We start from the raw sequence: 19,806 nt of genomic DNA on the forward strand, positions 1-19,806 counted from the left end.
ACTTCAGATGTTCATGGACTAGGATTCCTATCAGCCCCTGCTGGCATGGCCAATTGGCCATGCCAGCAGGGGCTGCAACTGGCCGTGCCAGCAGGGGCTGCAACTGGCCGTGCCAGCAGGGGCTGCAACTGGCCGTGCCAGCAGGGGCTGCAGGGGCTGATGGGAATTGTAGTCCATGAACATGTGAAGTGCCCGAGTTGGACATCTCTGACTTAGGGGAATAGTCAAACCATTACAAGGGGGAAAAGGCAGGCGGGACAGGACAGTCATTGGTAGGAATCAAAGCTTTATAGTCTTCTCTCTCTCTCAGGAAACATCACAACAGACGTCATTTCAAATATACACAACAGAGCACACGGTCAAGGCAAAGATACTGCTCCAAAGATCTGGGTTACTTTTTTAAAAACTGAAGTCCAGAAAATGGAAACTGAACAATTCCCAATCACAAACAACAACTGACATGCAAACGTTTGTTACAGAAATGGATGAAAATGAAGCCTTGGGCAAAAAGGAGACATTTCAGGAAACAAGAAAACATTAAAAGGGGATATTCAGAAACGTGTAGGAATCACAGAGAGTTGGCAATATTGGGAATGCTAGGTTACGTCTGCTAGTCTACTTTGGCCTTAGCATAATGCTGCAGAATTTTTCCCCCGCTGTTTTATGTAATCCTACCCTGAGATTGCGGTAAAGAGCAGTGAATTAATAGATCTTAAAGTCTAGCCCCAAGTTCTGCAAAGCTTCACCAACCCGCAACCTCTTGGTTGAAATAAACGAAAAGTTACATGTGTCTGTTAAAACTTCAGTCCCGCTAACTTCAGCAAGACTGTCAATCCAATTAGTTATGCTTCTGTGCCTGTGTGGCCGTGGTCTGGTGTTTAGTTCGTGGAATGTCACTTCCCCTGCCTGCTACTGCGTTCCAGTATCCTCCCAAACCACTAAGGACTAAGAACCCTCTCGGTGTTCAAAGCAGGGAGCTGCAGCTCATGGCAGGGCTGAATTTTGAAAATCAAAGGCCTTCACTCTCCCGTGCACAACTGGAAGCCCAGTGACAAAGGGAGGGGGGACTGTGCCAGGGGCATGAACTGCCCGCGCGCACCCTCCCCGCCTCACCCCCATCTCCCCACGTGACTGCAATGGCGCCGCCCGGGACAAGCCGCCCCGGATGTCCCCACTGCAGCTACGCACCTGTGGAAACCCCTTGTAATCACACTAGGGCACCACTGGTTCTATATCGCATAGTTCCACATGCACTTTATGCTATTTGACAGCATTTGTGCTGAGAGAAACAGAGGTTTTCGGCTGGGGCTCAGCAGCTGTGTTCAGCGCAGCCAGTCCTGATGTATGACTTCAGTCATGATTTATTTTTTAGGAACCAGTATGCGATCTACACATGTGTGATTTTATCATGTGTCCATATGCTCAAAAGCCACCACTAAGTCACTTTCTGGGTAGGAAACTATCACAGTTCTTGTAGCAGTCCTCACATAATCTACTTTGCAGTTTTAAAATCCACTTTTGAAAGCCAACTCTCTGTTTAGTTGGAAGGAGACTGTGGCACAAAGCATAAAAGAGAAGGCATTTTGAGGTATGTGCGAAGTGGTTTTAGCCACGGCTCCTTTATGAAAATATCAAGGATCAGAGGTCAAAATCCACAGGGATATGAAAGACAGTGAGCACAGGCCGAAGAGACAAACGCAAAGAGTGCATCTCGCCATATCTAAAAGATTGCCAAAACTGTTAAGATGCCGCAGCTCTAAAAAGTACTTTTGTGTGCGTTTAAAAACAACCTTGACCCTTATCTCTATCAAACTCACCTTTTATTCACATAAGACCACAGGTGCATTTTTGCTTTGATATTTTGCTTTTCCCACAGTGGTTGGAAAACAGATGCTGTCGCACGACACCTGGACTATCGGTCAACCCAATACTATGCCTTCCTTAGATTAAAATCTGATTGTTTTCCACAGGTTCAAATTCACATCAGGGCAGCATCCATACCCCAGTTTACATAAGTGCATGCAAGTGCTTCAGTTCAGGTTTGCACAGGTGTACATGTCTATATACAAAAGAAAAAACCCAAATTGCAGCTTGGTTGGCACACGCTGGACCGTTTTTGTTTTAGAACGCTCCGTTTGCCTGCAGGAGCATTCTGGCACGTGGCGAACAAAGTTACAATTTTGGTTTTTCTTTTGGTGAGACAGAGTTTACACGTGGACTAAGACCCAGAGAGCTTTGTCATACCCACACACGTACCCAATGGGATTTTTTTTATCCGCTCGTCTTTGAATAGCAAAGCCACACAACAAGCTATTTGGGAACTTGCCCAGTTTCAAAAGTGATTTGTCAAAGCATTGCAAAGAGAACCTGTTTGGTAAAACAGAAGTCACACGGTCAAATGCTTGGAGCCAACTGCAAACTTCTTTGGATCCTGGCCAAACACCGGCCACTAAGGTGTTCTCGTACCCCGCCCGACTTCAGAAAAGGTCGAGTCGGCCTAAACGCTCGTCTATTGAACCGAACGCTTGGGAGGTGTTCAATCAAAGCTCCTATAGTATATCAGAGCACTATCTTGAATGGCTGCAACTGACCAAGAGTGGAGTATAACTAGCCACAGACACCATGAACCCATTAACCCCCATGGAACGTCCATAAAAATGCTTGCTGTACTTACCTGCTACGTTCTGCACGTTTTTAGACAGTGTCTCGAGGGCACTGCTCAGAGGTAAACTGACAGCAGGACATAGCAGTCCTGGATATAAGGCAATGGTGGTTTTCTATGCAATTCAATGGTAGCAGATTCAAATCTGCAATTAAAAAAAAAAACAACTCGCAGTTTTACAGTCCCTTTTCTGGAAACTGCCTGGATTCAAGTTAGCATCTTTAGAGCTTTGCGCATCTCTGCACAGACTCCTACCGGACAAATCAGAAGGACGATATACTGTAACAGACTGCATTTAAAATATTAGGTAATATGAAATTTTGTAGAGGTTAAAAACCAGTTCCTAAGGTAAACACAGTTTATCTGAAATAGAACCCTCTGTAAGATACATGGGTTGGGTGCAAATCCTACTTCATAACAGATTTTTGCCATGTTGATACATGCTACCAATATTCTGATTTGTGTTTTTTTCTGTCGTCAACACTACACACAAGTAAACCACACTCTCTTCAAATGAATTGTGTTGTCCCAAAGTGCTGCAAAATCCAGTTATATACCATTATTGATCCCCCCCCCACCCCCCAGCATTCTCAATTTGCTCCAGTCTCGTATTTCACATCGCGATATTTTAAGCATTACAACTCCAGGTTTCTCTGTCCCTGTGTTATATTAATGGCACTTATTGGGGTTGGGGGGGGGGGGACAGAATTCTGGCACAAACATATGCAAACGGTCGGGGTTATTTAAAAACCAATGTGAGTTTCTCATCAAATTCTGAAGTTCAGAAAAGTTTACAAGGAAAAGACACTGATCGAAGAAAATGTGGTTCCAGATCAACTTGGCTGCTCATGTTTAGATTTTGGACTCTTCTCCCGTGAGGCCTAAGGCAGATCGTTCCAGTAACCACTGGCTCCTTGCAGTGTAACTGCCTTGCAAAAGGACACATTGGTTCTGTGCAAATATAGTCACACGGAATAGCCACATTTGGAAGTCTGCTCTTCCTTAAATGTGTCTGTTTCCTCCAAAATATTAAACATAGTAAATGTTAAAATCTAAGGACCTGGCTACCAAAGAGAATTTATAGCTTGTGCCAAACCCCATTTCTCCTTGGTTCAACCAGACAGAATATGATGGCGTGGAAAAAAAAATCCAAGTTAAATAACACAGCAATGCTCTCGGAAGAATCTACTGTTTGGAAGGAAACGGAGCCGCCCCGAACGGATCCAACTCTCCCGTCTGTTGCTGCTGGCTTGGTTGAGAGGTCACACTTTGCACAACGAGTTCTGTGAAAGGAACAGCCCCAAAGTCGTCTGTTAGTTTCACCCCGTCTCCAGGATGAATGGCCCCGATTAGAGAACCCTGTCGCGGTCTGCCAGGCACTACTGTGTTATGGTCCACACGATGGTCACCCAAGCCCTGATGCTGCGGGAGACGCACCAGCTCCGTTGGGTGAAATGGTTTGGCTCCGAAAGGGTCCAGGAGGCCATCGTCTGCTTGCAGAGGGTTGCCTCTGTCCTTGCTATCCGTCAGCGCAATGCTTATGTTCTCCTTGGAATCGGAGATTGTCAGGAACTCGTTGCTGCTCTGGGAATCCCGGCGGCCGGCTTTTTTGTGCCTGCGAGCCCTTTCCGGGGTGCGGTAACTGGACTTCAAAGCCTTCTTGGTGCCGGTCGGGGTGCCGTGATGGCGCTTCCCGTTACCCTTCGATACATCCTGTTTCATACGCCTCTGGCGGGAAGAGAGTTTCTGTAGATTCCGCTGCTGCTTCACTTTCTGCTGCTGTTGGTTCCCTGCTATCTCCTCGAACGGCACGAGCCCAAAGACGTCCTCTTTGTTCTCGTCGTATTTCGGGACGGAAGGAGGGTGGAATGGAATGCAGCCAAAAATATCTACGCTTTTGGGAGCGGTGGGAGAAGGCTGGTTTTCAGGATCTACCAGCAAATCGTCTTGGTGGGACACTTTTCTGCTGAACGGGGCTTTGGTGAAAACATCGAAGTCATCTGGATCTTGTTCTAACCCAGCCTCCGGCGAGAATCCCTTGCCGTCGTTTTGCCTTGATTTAGGGTCTTGGGGAGGGAAAGCAAAAAACGGTACTGCTCCAAACACATCGAATTCTTGTTTGGGGCTCCCCTTGGAAGCTGTTCCTGGCAATTCAGTTGAAACAGGCTCCCTGACGTCACTGCTGCCCGTGCCTTCTTTGTATCTACCGCCAGGCACCTCTTCTACAGGCCTGGCAATCCCGGAATCCGAATCCGAACTCTGCTTATCGTCCTCTTCGGCCTCGTCCTCGGAATCCATGAGAAGAGGCCGCTGGCCAAAATTCTCCGGTTCGGTATCATTGTCATCAACGAAGTCTCCGGGGTCACCTTGCAAGACCTCTTCATCCTCTTGCTCCTCATCGTCCTCACTACTCTTTGGAGAGGGAGGATCGGATTCAAAATCACTCTCTGATTCGTCGCTCCCTTTTTTGGCGTGTCCTTCTGTCACCTTCTCTGCAGCTTTCTGTTCCTCGGCGACCTGGCTTGGCATCTCATTTTTGCTTGAGCTCAATACCGTTTTTTCTAGATTAGTGGCTGAATTATCAGTCGCGTTCCCTGGGGAGCCTGCATGGATGAAGAACATACAAGAGAATCTAAATTCCAGATTAATATTTCACCTTCCAAGAACCTCTGGCCATACATTCGGACTACGTTTCTTTGATATGATGTATTTTAATGAATTTTAATGTTTTATCATTATATTGTATTTGTGAGACCTGGTATTGTGTTTATTTTGTGTCTCGTTGTACACCGCTCAGAGCCCTTCGGGGGTTGGGCGGTCTATTAAGCAGCAGCAGCGGAGGAGGAGGAGGAGGAGGAGGAGTTTGGATTTATATCCCCCCTTTCTCTCCTGTAGGAGACTCAAAGGGGCTTACAATCTCCTTGCCCTTCCCCCCTCACAACAAACACCCTGTGAGGTGGGTGGGGCTGAGAGAGCTCCAAGAAGCTGTCACTGGCCCAAGGTCACCCAGCTGGCGTGTGTGGGAGTGTACAGGCTAATCTGAATTCCCCAGATAAGCCTCCACAGCTCAGGCAGCAGAGCTGGGAATCAAACCCGGTTCCTCCAGATTAGATACACGAGCTCTTAACCTCCTATGCCACTAATAATAATAATAATAATAATAAAGATGCAAAATAATATTTAATAAAGATGCAAAATAATATTTAATAAAGATGCAAAAGAAACTGCTGGTAGTGGGAAGTGCCATCAAGTCCCAGCCAACAGGGTAACGTAACAGACAAGCAGAGGTGTTTTGCCATTGCCTGACTCTACTTAGCAACTCTGGACTTCCTTGGTGGTCTCCCATCCAAGTACTAGCCAGGGACAATCTTGCTCAGCTTCTGACAAGATTGGGACATCATGGGTCATCCAGTTCAGGTTACAAAACAAAGTAATGGCAAATTAGATTACTCATCAAGAGGTGGTGTTTGCATTGTAGAACCTGCAATGAAACTTTTCACATTTTAACTAGCTTTTGACAAGTCTAAAATATCCCAACCAGCCAAAAACCAGGTCCATTCTCTACCAGTGGTCATTCAAATGTTTCCAGGAAGACTGCAAGCAAGGCATGGAAACCATGTGAACTTCCCTGAAATTTAAAGCCAGTAGAAGAGGATTTGCCTCCAGCTATTATATAGAAACATGAAATCCCAAAAGGACAGGTAGTCCACATGCTCTCCCCTTGGAGGCTGGAAACAGACTGAGGTCCTGGGGGCGGTTCCTCACAGCAGGAAGAGGACAAAAGTTATTTCTTGCCTCCCCAGTGGGACAGTGGGAACTATGCACAAGATGTCCTCCCAGTCAAGGGAGAACACAGTTTCACAGCAGCCAATCCAGAGCTTCCGAATTCTTCCCAAAGATATTCACCTGCTTCTCGCTGATGGCCTACTATAGCATTGTGAAAATTCATTCCTACTGATCTTTGGGTACATTAAGATTTCTTATTTCCATAATTTATATTTGGTTCATTTACTACCCTATTAAATCACTTTGTGTTGATATGGCAGCTGATGACGCTGCACGTATTTGGGGGGGGGGTGGCGGTGTGTGTGGGGTGGGGGGGTGTATATTTACTGTGGGTTTCAAAAACAGCCTTCCTACTCTAAAATGCAAAATCATAAAAGCAAGCTGTTACTTTAAAGGAAGTTACTAACATGAGTAAAAACACTAGATTGTAACTCTGGGCTGTTTCAGATTGTTTTGTGCATGTTATTAATATAACAGATGTGATTTACAGTCAACTTAAAAGTGTGGATTTGTGCATGTGCTATAGATTTCCCAAAGGACTGACCATCAGGAAAACTTTAGAAGACCACGCCATCTAAATCCCGTCTTTTCAAAATTTGTTTAGGTATTGCGATGTTTACATGAATGTAATTTTGTAAGATTAAAAGAAGCTTAATCTTTCATCGGGAGTGTAAACAACCCTTTCATTCAAACAGCTATCAAAAGAGAGCCATATTTTAACCGTTTGTGTAGAAAACAGCATCACTTCTGTTTTATTACACTTAGGAAAATGTTTTGAGCTAAAATCCATTAACTCCTCCTTTTGTAGCAGATCATTTGCAAGATTCAGTATTTTTGTGCAGTAGTGAGATCCACCTACTGATATAACGTGAGAGTATATATAAACGACAACCAGTGTGGTGTAATGGTTAAGAGCACTGGATTCTAATCTGGAGAACCAAGTTTGATTCCTCACTCTTCCACATGAAGTCTGATGGGTGACCTTGTGCCAGTCACAGTTCTCTCAGAACTCTCTCCGCCAGTCACAGTTCTCTCAGAACTCTCTCAGTGGATGCTTCTTGCCTTGAAAACCCTACAGCCGTGGTGGCGAACCTTTGGCACTCCAGATGTTATGGACTACAATTCCCATCAGCCCCTTCCAGCATGGTCAATTGGCCATGCTGGCAGGGGCTGATGGGAATTGTAGTCCATAACATCTGGAGTGCCAAAGGTTCGCCACCACTGCCCTACAGGGTCGCCAATAAGTCAGCTGTGATTTGTCAGCAATCTCACAAACGTGAACCATGTCACAGTTCATGTAGGTGTTTCTTCACACCTTCGGGACCCCCTCTTATTCCCTCTGAGGAACACTGCGAGACTTCAGCACCAAAGCTGATTTCCAGTGTAACTTCATGAAATATGACACAGAATTTCACCAAGCCCCAGTAAGCTCAACCTTCCTGCTGGCACAAAGCCATTGCTAAAATGTCTTCATAAACATAAGAGGCATTAAACCTATTTCCAAACCCAATCTAGTTCCCCATACCCCACCCCCCGAAATCCATATTTAATTTAACCAATGCCCTCATGGTAGAGGCAGAAGGAAAGCCAATGTTCACTGTTAAATTAATGCCAAGATAATGCCAGGTTCTTTAAAGTCAACGTTTGACCGCAGCGGTCGCTGAGCTCCTGCAATGAAAATTTCAGATCTGCGTCCACAGAGCTAAAGGACTGTGCTGCGTAACATCTGCTTACGATGTAGTCTGCAGATTATATCGCTGGTAATCGGGCTTGCCTCTTGCAGAAGGCTATTGTTTGCTCCAATTCAATACAGGTAGAACATCTTTAATCATAAGATCCCAATCTTCGAGGAACATTTCTGTCCCGATGTTCTTTTGCTAGACATCCGATTACCAAAAGATGAATGGCTTGTAACAACCGGAGTAATTACATGCCTTCTGCTAGTTCATCATATCAGGGGCCGGGTGAAAGCAGAGGCCTAACCGTTTTAAAGCTCCTTCTGAATTGGTAGCATACTGGCCCCATCATTCCCCAGCAATTTGCCACATGTCAGCTCCAAGGATTACTGAGACACATCAACTAAATCTGCACTGTTTCTTTTGGCAACAGCCAAAGTGACAGATGTCAAGCCCTGATGGATTTAGGGACCGTTCACCGTTCCTGTTTTGAGAGACATAAAGCCTGGGAATTGCAGAAAATATTACATTTTAAATATGCAATTTGACTTTAAACTTGTCACAACAACAGAAAGCCCTGTGAATTACAGCCTCCTGTTAGTAATGTAAAAACATAATCATTTCGGCATTGTCTGAGGAGAAAATTATTTACAAAGGGCACAGAGTGGAGATGGAAAATCTTCATACTCGGCTCACGTTAGTAAGAAGCTTCTGTTTGCCTCATACATAAATGCTTTAATAATAAACATTCCTTTTTTTAAAAGTGGAAGTACAGAAAATAGAATTACATTCGAGCCTAGGGTTAGGGTTAAGCCAGTCTGGCCAAGCTGAAATAAGAACTGGCAATATGTGGTTTTAAGACATGGTGGGTTGGATCCAACTCGTTCTTGCACTAGTGAAGAGAGAAGGGGTCCTTTTTTGACCACCAAACAGGCTACGGTGGGAATTATGGGACCCGAATGGACCAAAGTCCAGTAGAGTGGGGACAATAGTAAGCAGAAGAATTATTTACTTATTTCATGTTTGCTTTTCTCCCAATGGGGTCTCAAACCAGCTTATACGGTTCTCCTCTCCTCCATTTTGTCCTCACAAATGAGCCTGCAAGACAGGTGAGGCTGCAGTACAGCAAGAAGGACAAGACTGAAGAGGAGAGAAAAGTAGTGACACAGCAGGCGGCAGAGCTTTGGAGATGTGCAACAAGAGACAGTACGAAAAAAAGGAACGAAAGTACAAAAAAGGAACGCGATCTACCAGAGAAGTCTTGCGCTGGAATAGAAGACAGCACAGAAAATCTATTCTGTTAACAGACTTCCAGAACAATCTAATAGGAAATACGTCTGTGACAAAGAAGAAAGATTCACGTTCAACAAGAATGATTACGGCCAAAGGGGTTTTAGGTGAGAACTGAAGCTGGATTTGGTACTGTGAAAAAATAGCTTCAATAGGACATTCCGCAAGTGTGAATGCTTTCAGTTAAGGCACAATAGTGGAGATTGATTTCTGTAATAAACTAGGTAGAGATTCAACTAGACCAGGGGTCTGCAACCTGCGGCTCTCCAGATGTTCATGGACTACAAATTCCATCAGCCCCTAATAGGGGCTGATGGGAATTGTAGCCCATGAACATCCGGAGAGCCGCAGGTTGCAGACCCCTGAACTAGACAGCCTCCGGCCTCTTACAACTCTACAGTTCTAACTTGGAAACCTGTTTTGAGAGTACGTTACTTTATGCATCTCTAGAGGACAAATTTCAAAAGCCGTTTTCAAATTTGATTTCTTAATTAAGCTGGCGACTACCACAGCGAATTCTCAATGCTTCTATAACCAACTGTTGAAAAGATCTGCCATGAGGTAAAACAGAACAGTTTGAAGGGTAAAGCAGTGCAGTTATTCTTCCAAGTGCTTTGCAGAGTTACAAAAAAAGCCTCTGACATTCAGATTCAGGCGGCAGATACTAATTTAAAAGACATTAAAAATACCTGTACTTTATGCTGGGTTAGATAAGCAGTGGGAATAATTTAACTGCTGAAAACCTGAACTTTCCTTAGGGGTTCCGGGTCTTCCGGGTTGCATGGCCGTGTTCCAGTAGCATTCTCTCCTTACATTTCACCTACATCTTCCACAGATGCAGGCGAAACATCAGGAGAGAACGCTACCAGAACACGGACATACAACCCAGAAAACCCACAACCCCTTAGTGTTTCCAGCCGTGAAAGCCTTTGACAATACATTGAACTTTCCTTCTCAGGGATGTTTCTGACTTTGGCCTATACCATTTAATCAGACTCATTTCTTTCCTACATATATATATATATATATTTACGTGAAAAAGTAGCGAGGTTACATTATGTAACTTGCCTGGGTGAGAAATGAAAGGAACAGAACCAAAGGGGTCTTCTGGAGGGCGGTTCAGTGGAGCAGAATGTGACTCCACATTCCTATCTGAGGAAGCTCTCCTCTCCACGAGCTTGTCTGCAAAAATAAAACGAAACAAAAAATAAAAACTAAAATAAAAATGGCAGCTTTCATGCCAGTTAAGTAGATATTTAGAGACTAATCTCCCCAACAATTGCTCTTAAAGCAAAAAAGAGCTCGTAGGCTCACTGCACCGGAATTCCTCCTAGAAGCCCCACCAAAATGAAAGGGGTTGCACCAGGGTAGGTATTTTATAGATTTCAAATACAGATTTCAAATTTTATAGATTTCAAATATAGATTTCAAATTTTATAGATTTCAAATTTCAAGGCTTCTACACAGCTCTGTTGGGACCATCACATAGCCTGCCTTAAGTAAGGCTATTACAAAATCGGTCTAAATATAAACTGAACAAAATGAAACCTCAATATTAGCTTTCCCCAATCCAGTACCAATGTCAATGCCCAGGAAAGACAGATATGGAGCAGCCACAGAGACCATGACTCTATAAACAGATCCAAGAAGGCCTTAATATCAAGTTTATAATTGTTATCGTGTAACTGATACATAAGTAAAGTTTGTTTGGATCAGAACTAATAATCGAGCTTTTAGATTTTCTGGGGAAATACACAGACACTTGAAATGTGTTAGGAATTCTGCAGAACTTTGAAGCTAATTTTTCAGCGTTTTCAGGCACAAATGGACCCGGGCCTGTCATTTCTATTTTGAGTGCTGTGGCCCTCCTCTTGGTCCTGTAATGGAATGAGTGTCTGCCATTCAATACCAGGCACACACAAGTGTTAGGCAAGTCACGACAACTCTGCAAATCCCTGCCAATTTTTCAAGCACAACTTTCGGAAATCTCTACCATTCTGATGTAACAATCTTTTCAAAAAGATCAATGACTTGGCAGTCCAAAAAGACACTAAGAATTTTTTAATTGAGATAATTTCCTCAAGATTACTCTGATTATTTCAAAGATAAAATTAAAAACAAATTGCTAGCAGAGCACTTTATACAACTTCAGTTTTCCTTCTCCTACATGCTCCAATAGCTCCAAGCAGCCTAGTTTGTACAGAAATTTGCACAATATGCAACTTAAAATACAGTGCTGAATGTTCACAGAATATATAGTACGTAGTGATGAATGAACACAGCAAGATGTAAATATTTTTTAATTTGCATACAGGTTAAAAGGGACAATACAAGTTAGGTTTGCAAACGCCAACCTTTTAACAGAGTGAACGAAAAAGGTTTCTTGTGTTTTACATAATTTGGCAGCTTAAGCCATGTTTCTGGAAAAGCAAAATATCAGCTAACAATTTCCTTAGCTTTTTTCCCCCTGCTGCTACAAGAAAGGAAGGAGAAAAGGAAACTCAACATTCAATACGTGGTGTTTAATACAGGAAAGTTTCTCTTGTACATACAAACTACACCTTTTCAAAAGTATTTGATCAATGGTGGTTTTTTCTAAAAAAAAACACAGTGCAACCTATACACAGGGATGACCAAAACGAAGTAATGGGTGAATTATTCTGAATTAATTTAACTCACAGCCAATTCTACATAAGAAGTTTGCATTTGCTTTTTACAAAGTCTTATCATAGTTCTGTTTCAAGTATAACCACCAACCTGGGGTAGAGAGTGCATATAAAAGCGGAAGATTCTCACAAGGACGGACATAATTTAATACAGCAGACGTAAAAAAGTTGGGAGAACTATGGAAAACCTTTTCAGACTGATAAACTGAATTCAGATCAAAGCGTGAGGAAGTCTGTTATTCAATCAACGCACTTGTCAAAATTTCAAGAAAGCACGTGCTTATTTTTACCTACTACATCGTGAAAGAAAAATGGGAGGGAGGAAATGAGGGTGATCCCAGTTTACCAGCACAAACGCAGAAACTACTTGCCCTACTAAACATATATTGCTTTAATATTTAGTCGGTTCTGAGTGTTACTGGGTATGCACAGTGCAAAAAAATATATATATATGCAGAGTTAGGCAGCAGTGGCGTGGGAGGTTAAGAGCTCATGTGTCTAATCTGGAGGAACCGGGTTTGATTCCCAGCTCTGCCGCCTGATTGATTCCCAGCTCTGCCGCCTGAGCTGTGGAGGCTTCTCTGGGGAATTCAGATTAGCCTGTACACTCCCACACACGCCAGCTGGGTGACCTTGGGCGAGTCACAGCTCTTCTGAGCTCTCTCAGCCCCACCCACCTCACAGGGTGTTTGTTGTGAGGGGGGAAGGGCAAGGAGATTGTAAGCCCCTTTGAGTCTCCTGCAGGAGAGAAAGGGGGGATATAAATCCAAACTCTTCTTCTTCTTCTTCTTCTTCTTCTTCTTCTAGATCTTTAGCCACATATCAATCTGGAGTCTAATAGTCATCAACAGCACAGTATACAGGAAGTTTCCAGAAAAGTAGTTGGCAATGATAGGTTAATATAGATAACTGGGAATGAAAAGTAATTTCAGCCGTAACAGCTCTTCAGCAACCAGGATTTAACGAAAGCAAAATTTGCACCAACTCTTACATGCTTTAGCCATCTGCAAGAAGTGTGCAACAAGAGACACGGTTAATCAGCGGTGTTAGATTTTTTTGACATGCAGTTCCAAACTGTGCTCCAAAGTACACAGAACCTTCCCATTCTATCAAAATAAAATCTTCAGGATGCAGTGGAAAACATGTGGGCACATGCAGTGCGTTTAACTCTGCCAGCATAAAAGGAGAAGGTAGGTGCTGGATCACAGCCATGCTGTTCCAGAAACTAAGGCTCACAAGAACTTCAAGAGAAAGCATTTTAAATTTATACAGTGAACATATCCAAGGGGAACCATGAACTGGTTACAGAATCCTTCCTTCCAATCCCATGGTTCTCAGGCTTCATGACCAACTAAAATTTAGTGCCTTCTTTGGTCTCCTTGTTCTGTTGCAGGAGGTCATTACATTTCCCTTTGATCTACAAGGCATTAAGTGTATAGAAAAATATGAAGCTTATAAAAAGTTTCAGCTCCTTGATCTGACCCCTACGTAAAATTCCTTCTAGAGCAAAAAGATACTATTCCCCGGGAACCTTTTATTAACTGACTTCACTCTTGAAGCAGCTAGTATTTTCTAATTTGTTACAATTTTTTTTCCATTCAGTAAGTGTTGACCAATATGAAGTTGAGCTGGTCATTTTTGCAAGACTGACGCGTGCCGTTGCTCCTATAATGTTCTACATAGCTCAACATTCTGAATTCGTTGAACGTACAGCCAAACTATTCTTTATTTACCAGAGTTAGGTGAGATGCGTAGTGGTAACATGGCCAGGCTCTTCAAAACAATTGGCATTTAAAGCATCTGTTATAACCAGCTTATCTGCAAAGCCTTTCACGCCAAAAGGATCCCCGGATTTTCAATCCATTCACTAAAACTAGTGATCTTATATTAACTGTGGCTCGTGGAAAGGTTTTAATAAGTACACAATGTTTTTCCTAGCATCAAATGCTTAGAGGAAAAACTATTTTTTAATGGGGGAGGGGTTAAGTGTTTTCTACCATAACAAAAAATGCCACAAGAATAGGATTACTTTCGAAATCAAGGTCCCACAATATGCCAGGAGTTTTAATAGCAAGTGTCATTTAGTGAGGGTAGGAATTTGCCCAGTCCGCAATTGTCTCTTACATTTTGCTCACAGTTGATTCCTCTGATAAATTATGAAGAAATAAATAGAAGACCACATGATTTCAAGTAACCACACTAGCTTTTTGACTTCAAGAGAAAGTTTATTCAACTGTCGTGTCAGAACAATAAAGCAGCCCTTACATGTAGCCAATCAAAAGACATTACAAAACATTAACATAATGTACTAGGTCATTTTCCCCTCTTTCAGGCATTTTCAAAAGGCATCCCAGACCCACGGAAACTTCTGTTCTGGTGTGCAAAAGAGCGAAGTGCAAAGTGAAGTAATGCAAGCGGTTGGCTGGCCTTCTGCATTGTGACACACCCTCTGGTTTTCCAAAGATATTCCTGACCCTCAAGAAAAATAAGTATTCAAGAGATGGCTGACATTTTCTGTGGCGTTACAAATGCAGACAGTGAATTTCTATTGCACACATCTTTTGTAACAGAAGGACGAGTGAGTGAGACAGCGGGCCTAAGTTCTGCCCTCAAATGCTCGGAAAGGATTTTCTGTACAGACTGTGTGGCCCTTGAACAGAACAGTCTTTGGCACTGCCGGGTGGACTACAGAGCTATTTACTGCGAAGCGAAATAAGCCTTCAAACGTCCCTTACTTGATCTCAGCAGGTCAAACTCCCTGTCCAACAGCTCCTCCTCCGTTAGTTTGGAGAAATTGTCTTCTCCAAATGGGTTCCAACCAGACATGTCAGGGGGGTTACTGATGGTCTGCTTTGGATAGTTCGAAATAGACTCCGCATCAGCCGCAGAGGGCCTGTAAAAATAGATTGAGAAAGCAACTTAAGGCAACAATGACAGGATCAAAAAAAAGCAATGACAGAATGCTGACATACAGATTTAGAGGGAAGCAAGTTATTTTGGATCTCCAAAAGAAAGACATAGCTGAACAAATTAACTAAATTATCTAAATTAGAATCTGTTGCACAATAACCAAAATATATAAGATCATGGCCTTCGAGATTTAAAACATGATTTTTTGTGTGTGTTAATCAGTCCTTAATCCAAACTAAACTTGCGGCATCATAATTCCAAAATTGGGAAGACTCAGACCTCCTCTTTCCTTACTATCTTGTAAGTTTTTAAATTTTATTCTTGCTTTCCTTCCCTGCCATATGAAATTCATTAACTCTTTTTGCCAATCTTTAAATGACTTCTCAGATATTACAGGTATTGATGTAAAAACAGCATTCTAGGCAGAACATTCCTTTTTACTGCAGCAATTCCACCCAAGAGAAACAACTGTAATTTCCCCCTCTGCGTCGCTCCTGTTTAATTTCACTGCAGATTTTTTGTAATTATTATCAAATACAGTATTATCTTTATTTGATATTTCAACTCCCAAATATTTAATTTTCTTTTCAATTCGAAATTCAACCTTTGTCTCAAGTTCCACTTGGTCCTGTTTATTCATATTAAATGTTAAAATTTTTGTTTTCTGATTATTTTAAGTCCAGTTACTAATCCAAATTCTATAAATCTTGCCATTGCTTTTTGAGATGATAGTGTTGAGTCTTCCAATAAGACTATATCATCTGCCTAGAACAGCTTCTAATTGGCTATGCTTTTTCTTTTTAAATTGATTTGGCAACAGCCGTCACTACAGCACGGGGACCTTCACTGTGTAACTGAAGATAAGCTGTATGTACTCAAGAAAACATTTCAAATAAACACATTTGTTTTAAAATGCATGCTGGAAGCAGAGCATCTGCCTGAAATGCTGAAGAGTTACTAGAGTCATGCATAACCCGTCGTCGACATTCTGCGGTTGGCACCACATCTGACGGCAACCATTTTCTAGTTGTGCCCACCAACCTGTGCCAATTCCAAATGTGACCACAGGCTCAAACAGCACACAAAAATCCATCTGTGCAGTTACCATTAATGTGGAGAATGCTTACCTGTTAGAAGTAAATGGTGTATCCAGAGCTGCACCGACATGAGCAGGAAATGATTTCGAATGGGACATTAAGGCTGGTGAGAACTCCTGAGGAGAGGCAAGAAATTCAGGAGAATGTCTTGGTGGAGGCAGCTGCTTCGCCAGGGCCTGCTGCTGTAGGAGGGCCTGTTGGTACTGCTGCGTCTCAAAAAAGAAGAAGAAGAAGAAAGAAGTCAACTTTGCCAAGTTTCATAGAATCATTGGAGTTGGAAGATACCACAAGGGCCATCAAGGCCAACCCCTGCAATGCAGGAACACACAGTCAAAGCACTCCTGACAGATGGTCATCCAGCCTCTCTTTAAAAACCTCCAAAGAAAGAGACTCCACCACACTCCAAGGTAGTGCATTGCACTGTTGAACAGCCCTTACTGTCAGGAAGTTTTTCCTGATATTTAGGTGGAATCTCTTTTCCTTCACCTTGAACCAACTACTCCTGGTCCCAGTCTCTGGAGCAGCAGAAAACAAGCTTGCTCTCTCACCAACATGACATCCCTTCAAATATCTAAACATGGCTATATATTTTATTTATTTATAATTAGTTTTATATACCACCCCTCCCCCGAAGGGCTCTGGGCGGTGAACAACACAATATCATGTCACCTCTTAACCTTCTCTTCACCAAACAAAACATACCCAGCTCCCGAAGTCTCTCCTCATAGGGCACAGATTCTAGACCTTCAATATATAACTTCCTACATAAGCCACTCAATGTTATTGTGTGGAGGTGGACATTTTCTTAACCACTATACCAGAACTCTAAAGCAGCAACACTGAACGATTTATCAAAATTAATTAGTCTGAAGGAACGTTTGCAATTAAGAAGTACATAAGTTTAATGTAGAGATTTGTTTATTCTGGTGAATATGAAATATTATATTTAATAAACACTTCAAAGCATATATGTCAAGAAACTATTTCGATCATTAGCACGAGCCAGTGAAAGCTGACAAAATAATCTCATTGGGGGAACGCCAGTTGCACATATTGAAGTGATAGCTCAACTGCCCCTTGAATGATGAGTGAAAGACCAAGTTCCTTCTTAGCTTTAAATCTATGCCCCAGATGTACTCTGTACCCCAGATGTAGATAAAATATTCCTTCTCCTTTCAGACTCAAATCCTTTCATATCCTAAAGGGTTTTCCTTTTTGCACTGGCTGCATCAAATACTCAATCTAGGACTATATGGAGGGAAACACCATGATCGAATTTTGTATAAGACATGGTGGCAGGGGCTGATGGGAATTGTAGTCCATAATGTCTGGAGTGCCAAAGGTTCGCCAGCACGGATATAAAACATGTCTGATTTTAGCTCAGATATATTGGAAGGGTGAATTGAAGGTCTGAGGTTTATATATTTTATTTCTAGTTGGTAAAACTTCTATTGTATTTTATGTCGATTTATGTTTTGATACTGTAATGGCCTATGGCTACACAATAAAGTTTTACTGTACTGTATATTAAAGTGATAGTAAAAACAATGAATAGTAAAAAAAAATTCCCAAAGATTCAGCAGCTAAGTGCCTTTTTGAATCTGTCCGGCAGAAGATTAAAATAAATTTCAAGCCATGTTCTACAAAATTATTTTACCACACCCATCTAAACATTTACCGGCATTCAAAAAAAGGATTAAATGGTTTTCATCACAAAACTGATTCATTACTATAATACTTCTCTGAATATTTTACCAAAGATATTTTAAGAAATTTCCGAAGAACTGTGACTAGCCCAAGGTCACCCAGCAGGAATGTAGGAGTGCGGAAACACATCTGGTTCACCAGATAAGCCTCTGCCACTCAGGTGGAGGAGTGGGGAATCAAACCCGGTTCTCTAGATTAGAATCCACCTGCTCTTAACCACTACACCACGCTGGCTCTCCCACGCTGAGAGAGAAGGCACATTGGGGTAAGGTCCTGACGCTCTTCCTCTTGTCTCACACGTGCTTCTCGCTTTCTGAGTGTAAGGAATTCCATAGAAGCAGAAATAAAAGGCTCTTTGGCGAAAAAGACCGCTTATTCCAGATCCATCTTGAGAAACTTCACACGAATTTTACTTGAGTGGCTTGGGAATGACACTTCCCGCCATGAAGCATTCCATCCCACACAGGTTGTAACTCTATTCACTCCATCCATCCCATTCCTGCTTCCCATGGGAACGGAGAGTCCTCATCTCCCACAAGAAAGATAAAGTCTCCACGATGAAACTGGCCCATCGCCCGGGCTGTGGAATGCACCTGCTGGGTTACTTTACCATCAACACCACTGAAACCTTTCTACACTTCTGCACTCCCTTAAAGAGAGCACCCTCCCCCAGGTTTATGTCGGAAGAAGCGCTGGTGGAAAGCAGAAATAGGGTGAGGGCGCCAATATTTTCGAATAAACCCATTGATTATACCCAGAGGAATATCCCACCCAAAGAGACTAAATATTGCAAGCCGCCATGATTAAAGCGAGTCCAGGATAGCTGGCCACCTTACAGAGGTGCTGGTGGCCATCAAAATGAATAGTCGGGTGGGGCCTCCGGCTGGTCGCGGCCAGGCATCGAAGCGGGAAGCCTCCTTGAGCAAGCTGGAATGGAAGACAGGATGAATGTTACTAAGAGAGGTTAGGCAAAATCCAATCGGGCAGTGACATCATTAATCACTTTAGTAATCTGGAAAAGGTCCCACCTAACTTTTGCCAAGTTTGGAAAAAATTTATGCACGCCTCTGAGAGATTTTTTGGTAGGACAGATTACACTTCCAAGCTTCACACGCAGAGGGAAATCGAAGGAGTATCCGCTTTGCAGCTTTTGGGAGTCCCTTAGTCCTGTTGTAAAGGCTGTCTGGACCGATTTCCACCCCTCGGCTAGGACGAAATCCATTGTTGAAACCGAGGTCCATGTTGTCATGCTGGTAGTTGTGTGGCAACGGGAAGGAGCTTACTCAGACACAATTTCAAAGGGGGGGGGTTTTCTGTACCGCTATGAACCAAGATTGTTATAGGCATACGCATCTCGCAAACGAATAAGCTCCACCAATTGTCTTGGTGGTAGCTGGTGTAACAACGTGGAATAATACTGCTCTAGGGTTCTGTTCGCTATTCCTCCTCGCCTCACCGGCCACTTTGAACGTGGTAGGGGCGGCGACACAAGGCCCCTAACAACCTAAAAAACGCCTTCCAGAACTTCTGCGGAAATGAATGGGGTCAAAGGGTCGGAGACCACCTTAACGTGGGAGCCGGAATGGATGAAATCCATTATTGAAAACTCTGGAGGGGTCCAAAGCCTAGCCATGAATTGGTTATTAACTGTGGCGGAAGGAAGCGACCAGACACAATTTCAAAGGGGTTTTCTTTGTACTGCTATAGACCGCATTGTTATAGAGCCTCCGCGGCGGAATAAGCTTCGCGCTAATTGTCTTGGTGGTAGTTGGTGTAACTCTGCAACGACCGCTCTAGGGTTCTGTTAAGTTCTCTCCGTCTCACCGTCACTTTGGAAGCGTGGTAGAGTGACCTTGACCCCAACAACCCTAAAAGCGCCTTCAGAACTTTGAAATGAATTGGGGGCGGGTGGGAACCAAGGAAGCGGAATAGAGCGGTAAAACATAAGTTGAATGAACATCACCGCGCTAACTTTAGGGAGCGAGGGGATGGGAAGCATATGGAATAAAAAA

At 43.0% G+C, this 19,806-nt stretch overlaps 1 protein-coding gene across 3 annotated transcripts in view; it reads right to left on the bottom strand.

Moving 5' to 3' along the window:
* Positions 1-103: 103 nt before the first annotated feature.
* Positions 104-19,806, bottom strand: part of BMP2K (BMP2 inducible kinase) — a 57,719-nt gene continuing 38,016 nt past the window's right edge. Inside the window, exons 13-16 of one of the 3 annotated variants that reach the window (XM_048509440.1) lie at positions 16,118-16,293; positions 14,816-14,973; positions 10,483-10,596; positions 104-5,265 (exon numbers count right to left, since the gene is read on the bottom strand). In XM_048509440.1, coding sequence (XP_048365397.1) covers positions 3,848-5,265; positions 10,483-10,596; positions 14,816-14,973; positions 16,118-16,293 — 1,866 coding nt within the window. In that variant the 3' untranslated portion in view covers positions 104-3,847. Of the gene's footprint in view, positions 5,266-10,482; positions 10,597-14,815; positions 14,974-16,117; positions 16,300-19,806 lie in introns of all 3 variants that reach the window. The other 2 variants (XM_048509439.1, XM_048509441.1) reach the window with 2 other exon arrangements.

This window comes from Sphaerodactylus townsendi, linkage group LG10, assembly GCF_021028975.2.
Source record: "Sphaerodactylus townsendi isolate TG3544 linkage group LG10, MPM_Stown_v2.3, whole genome shotgun sequence".
NCBI classification, from domain to species: Eukaryota; Metazoa; Chordata; class Lepidosauria; order Squamata; family Sphaerodactylidae; genus Sphaerodactylus; species Sphaerodactylus townsendi.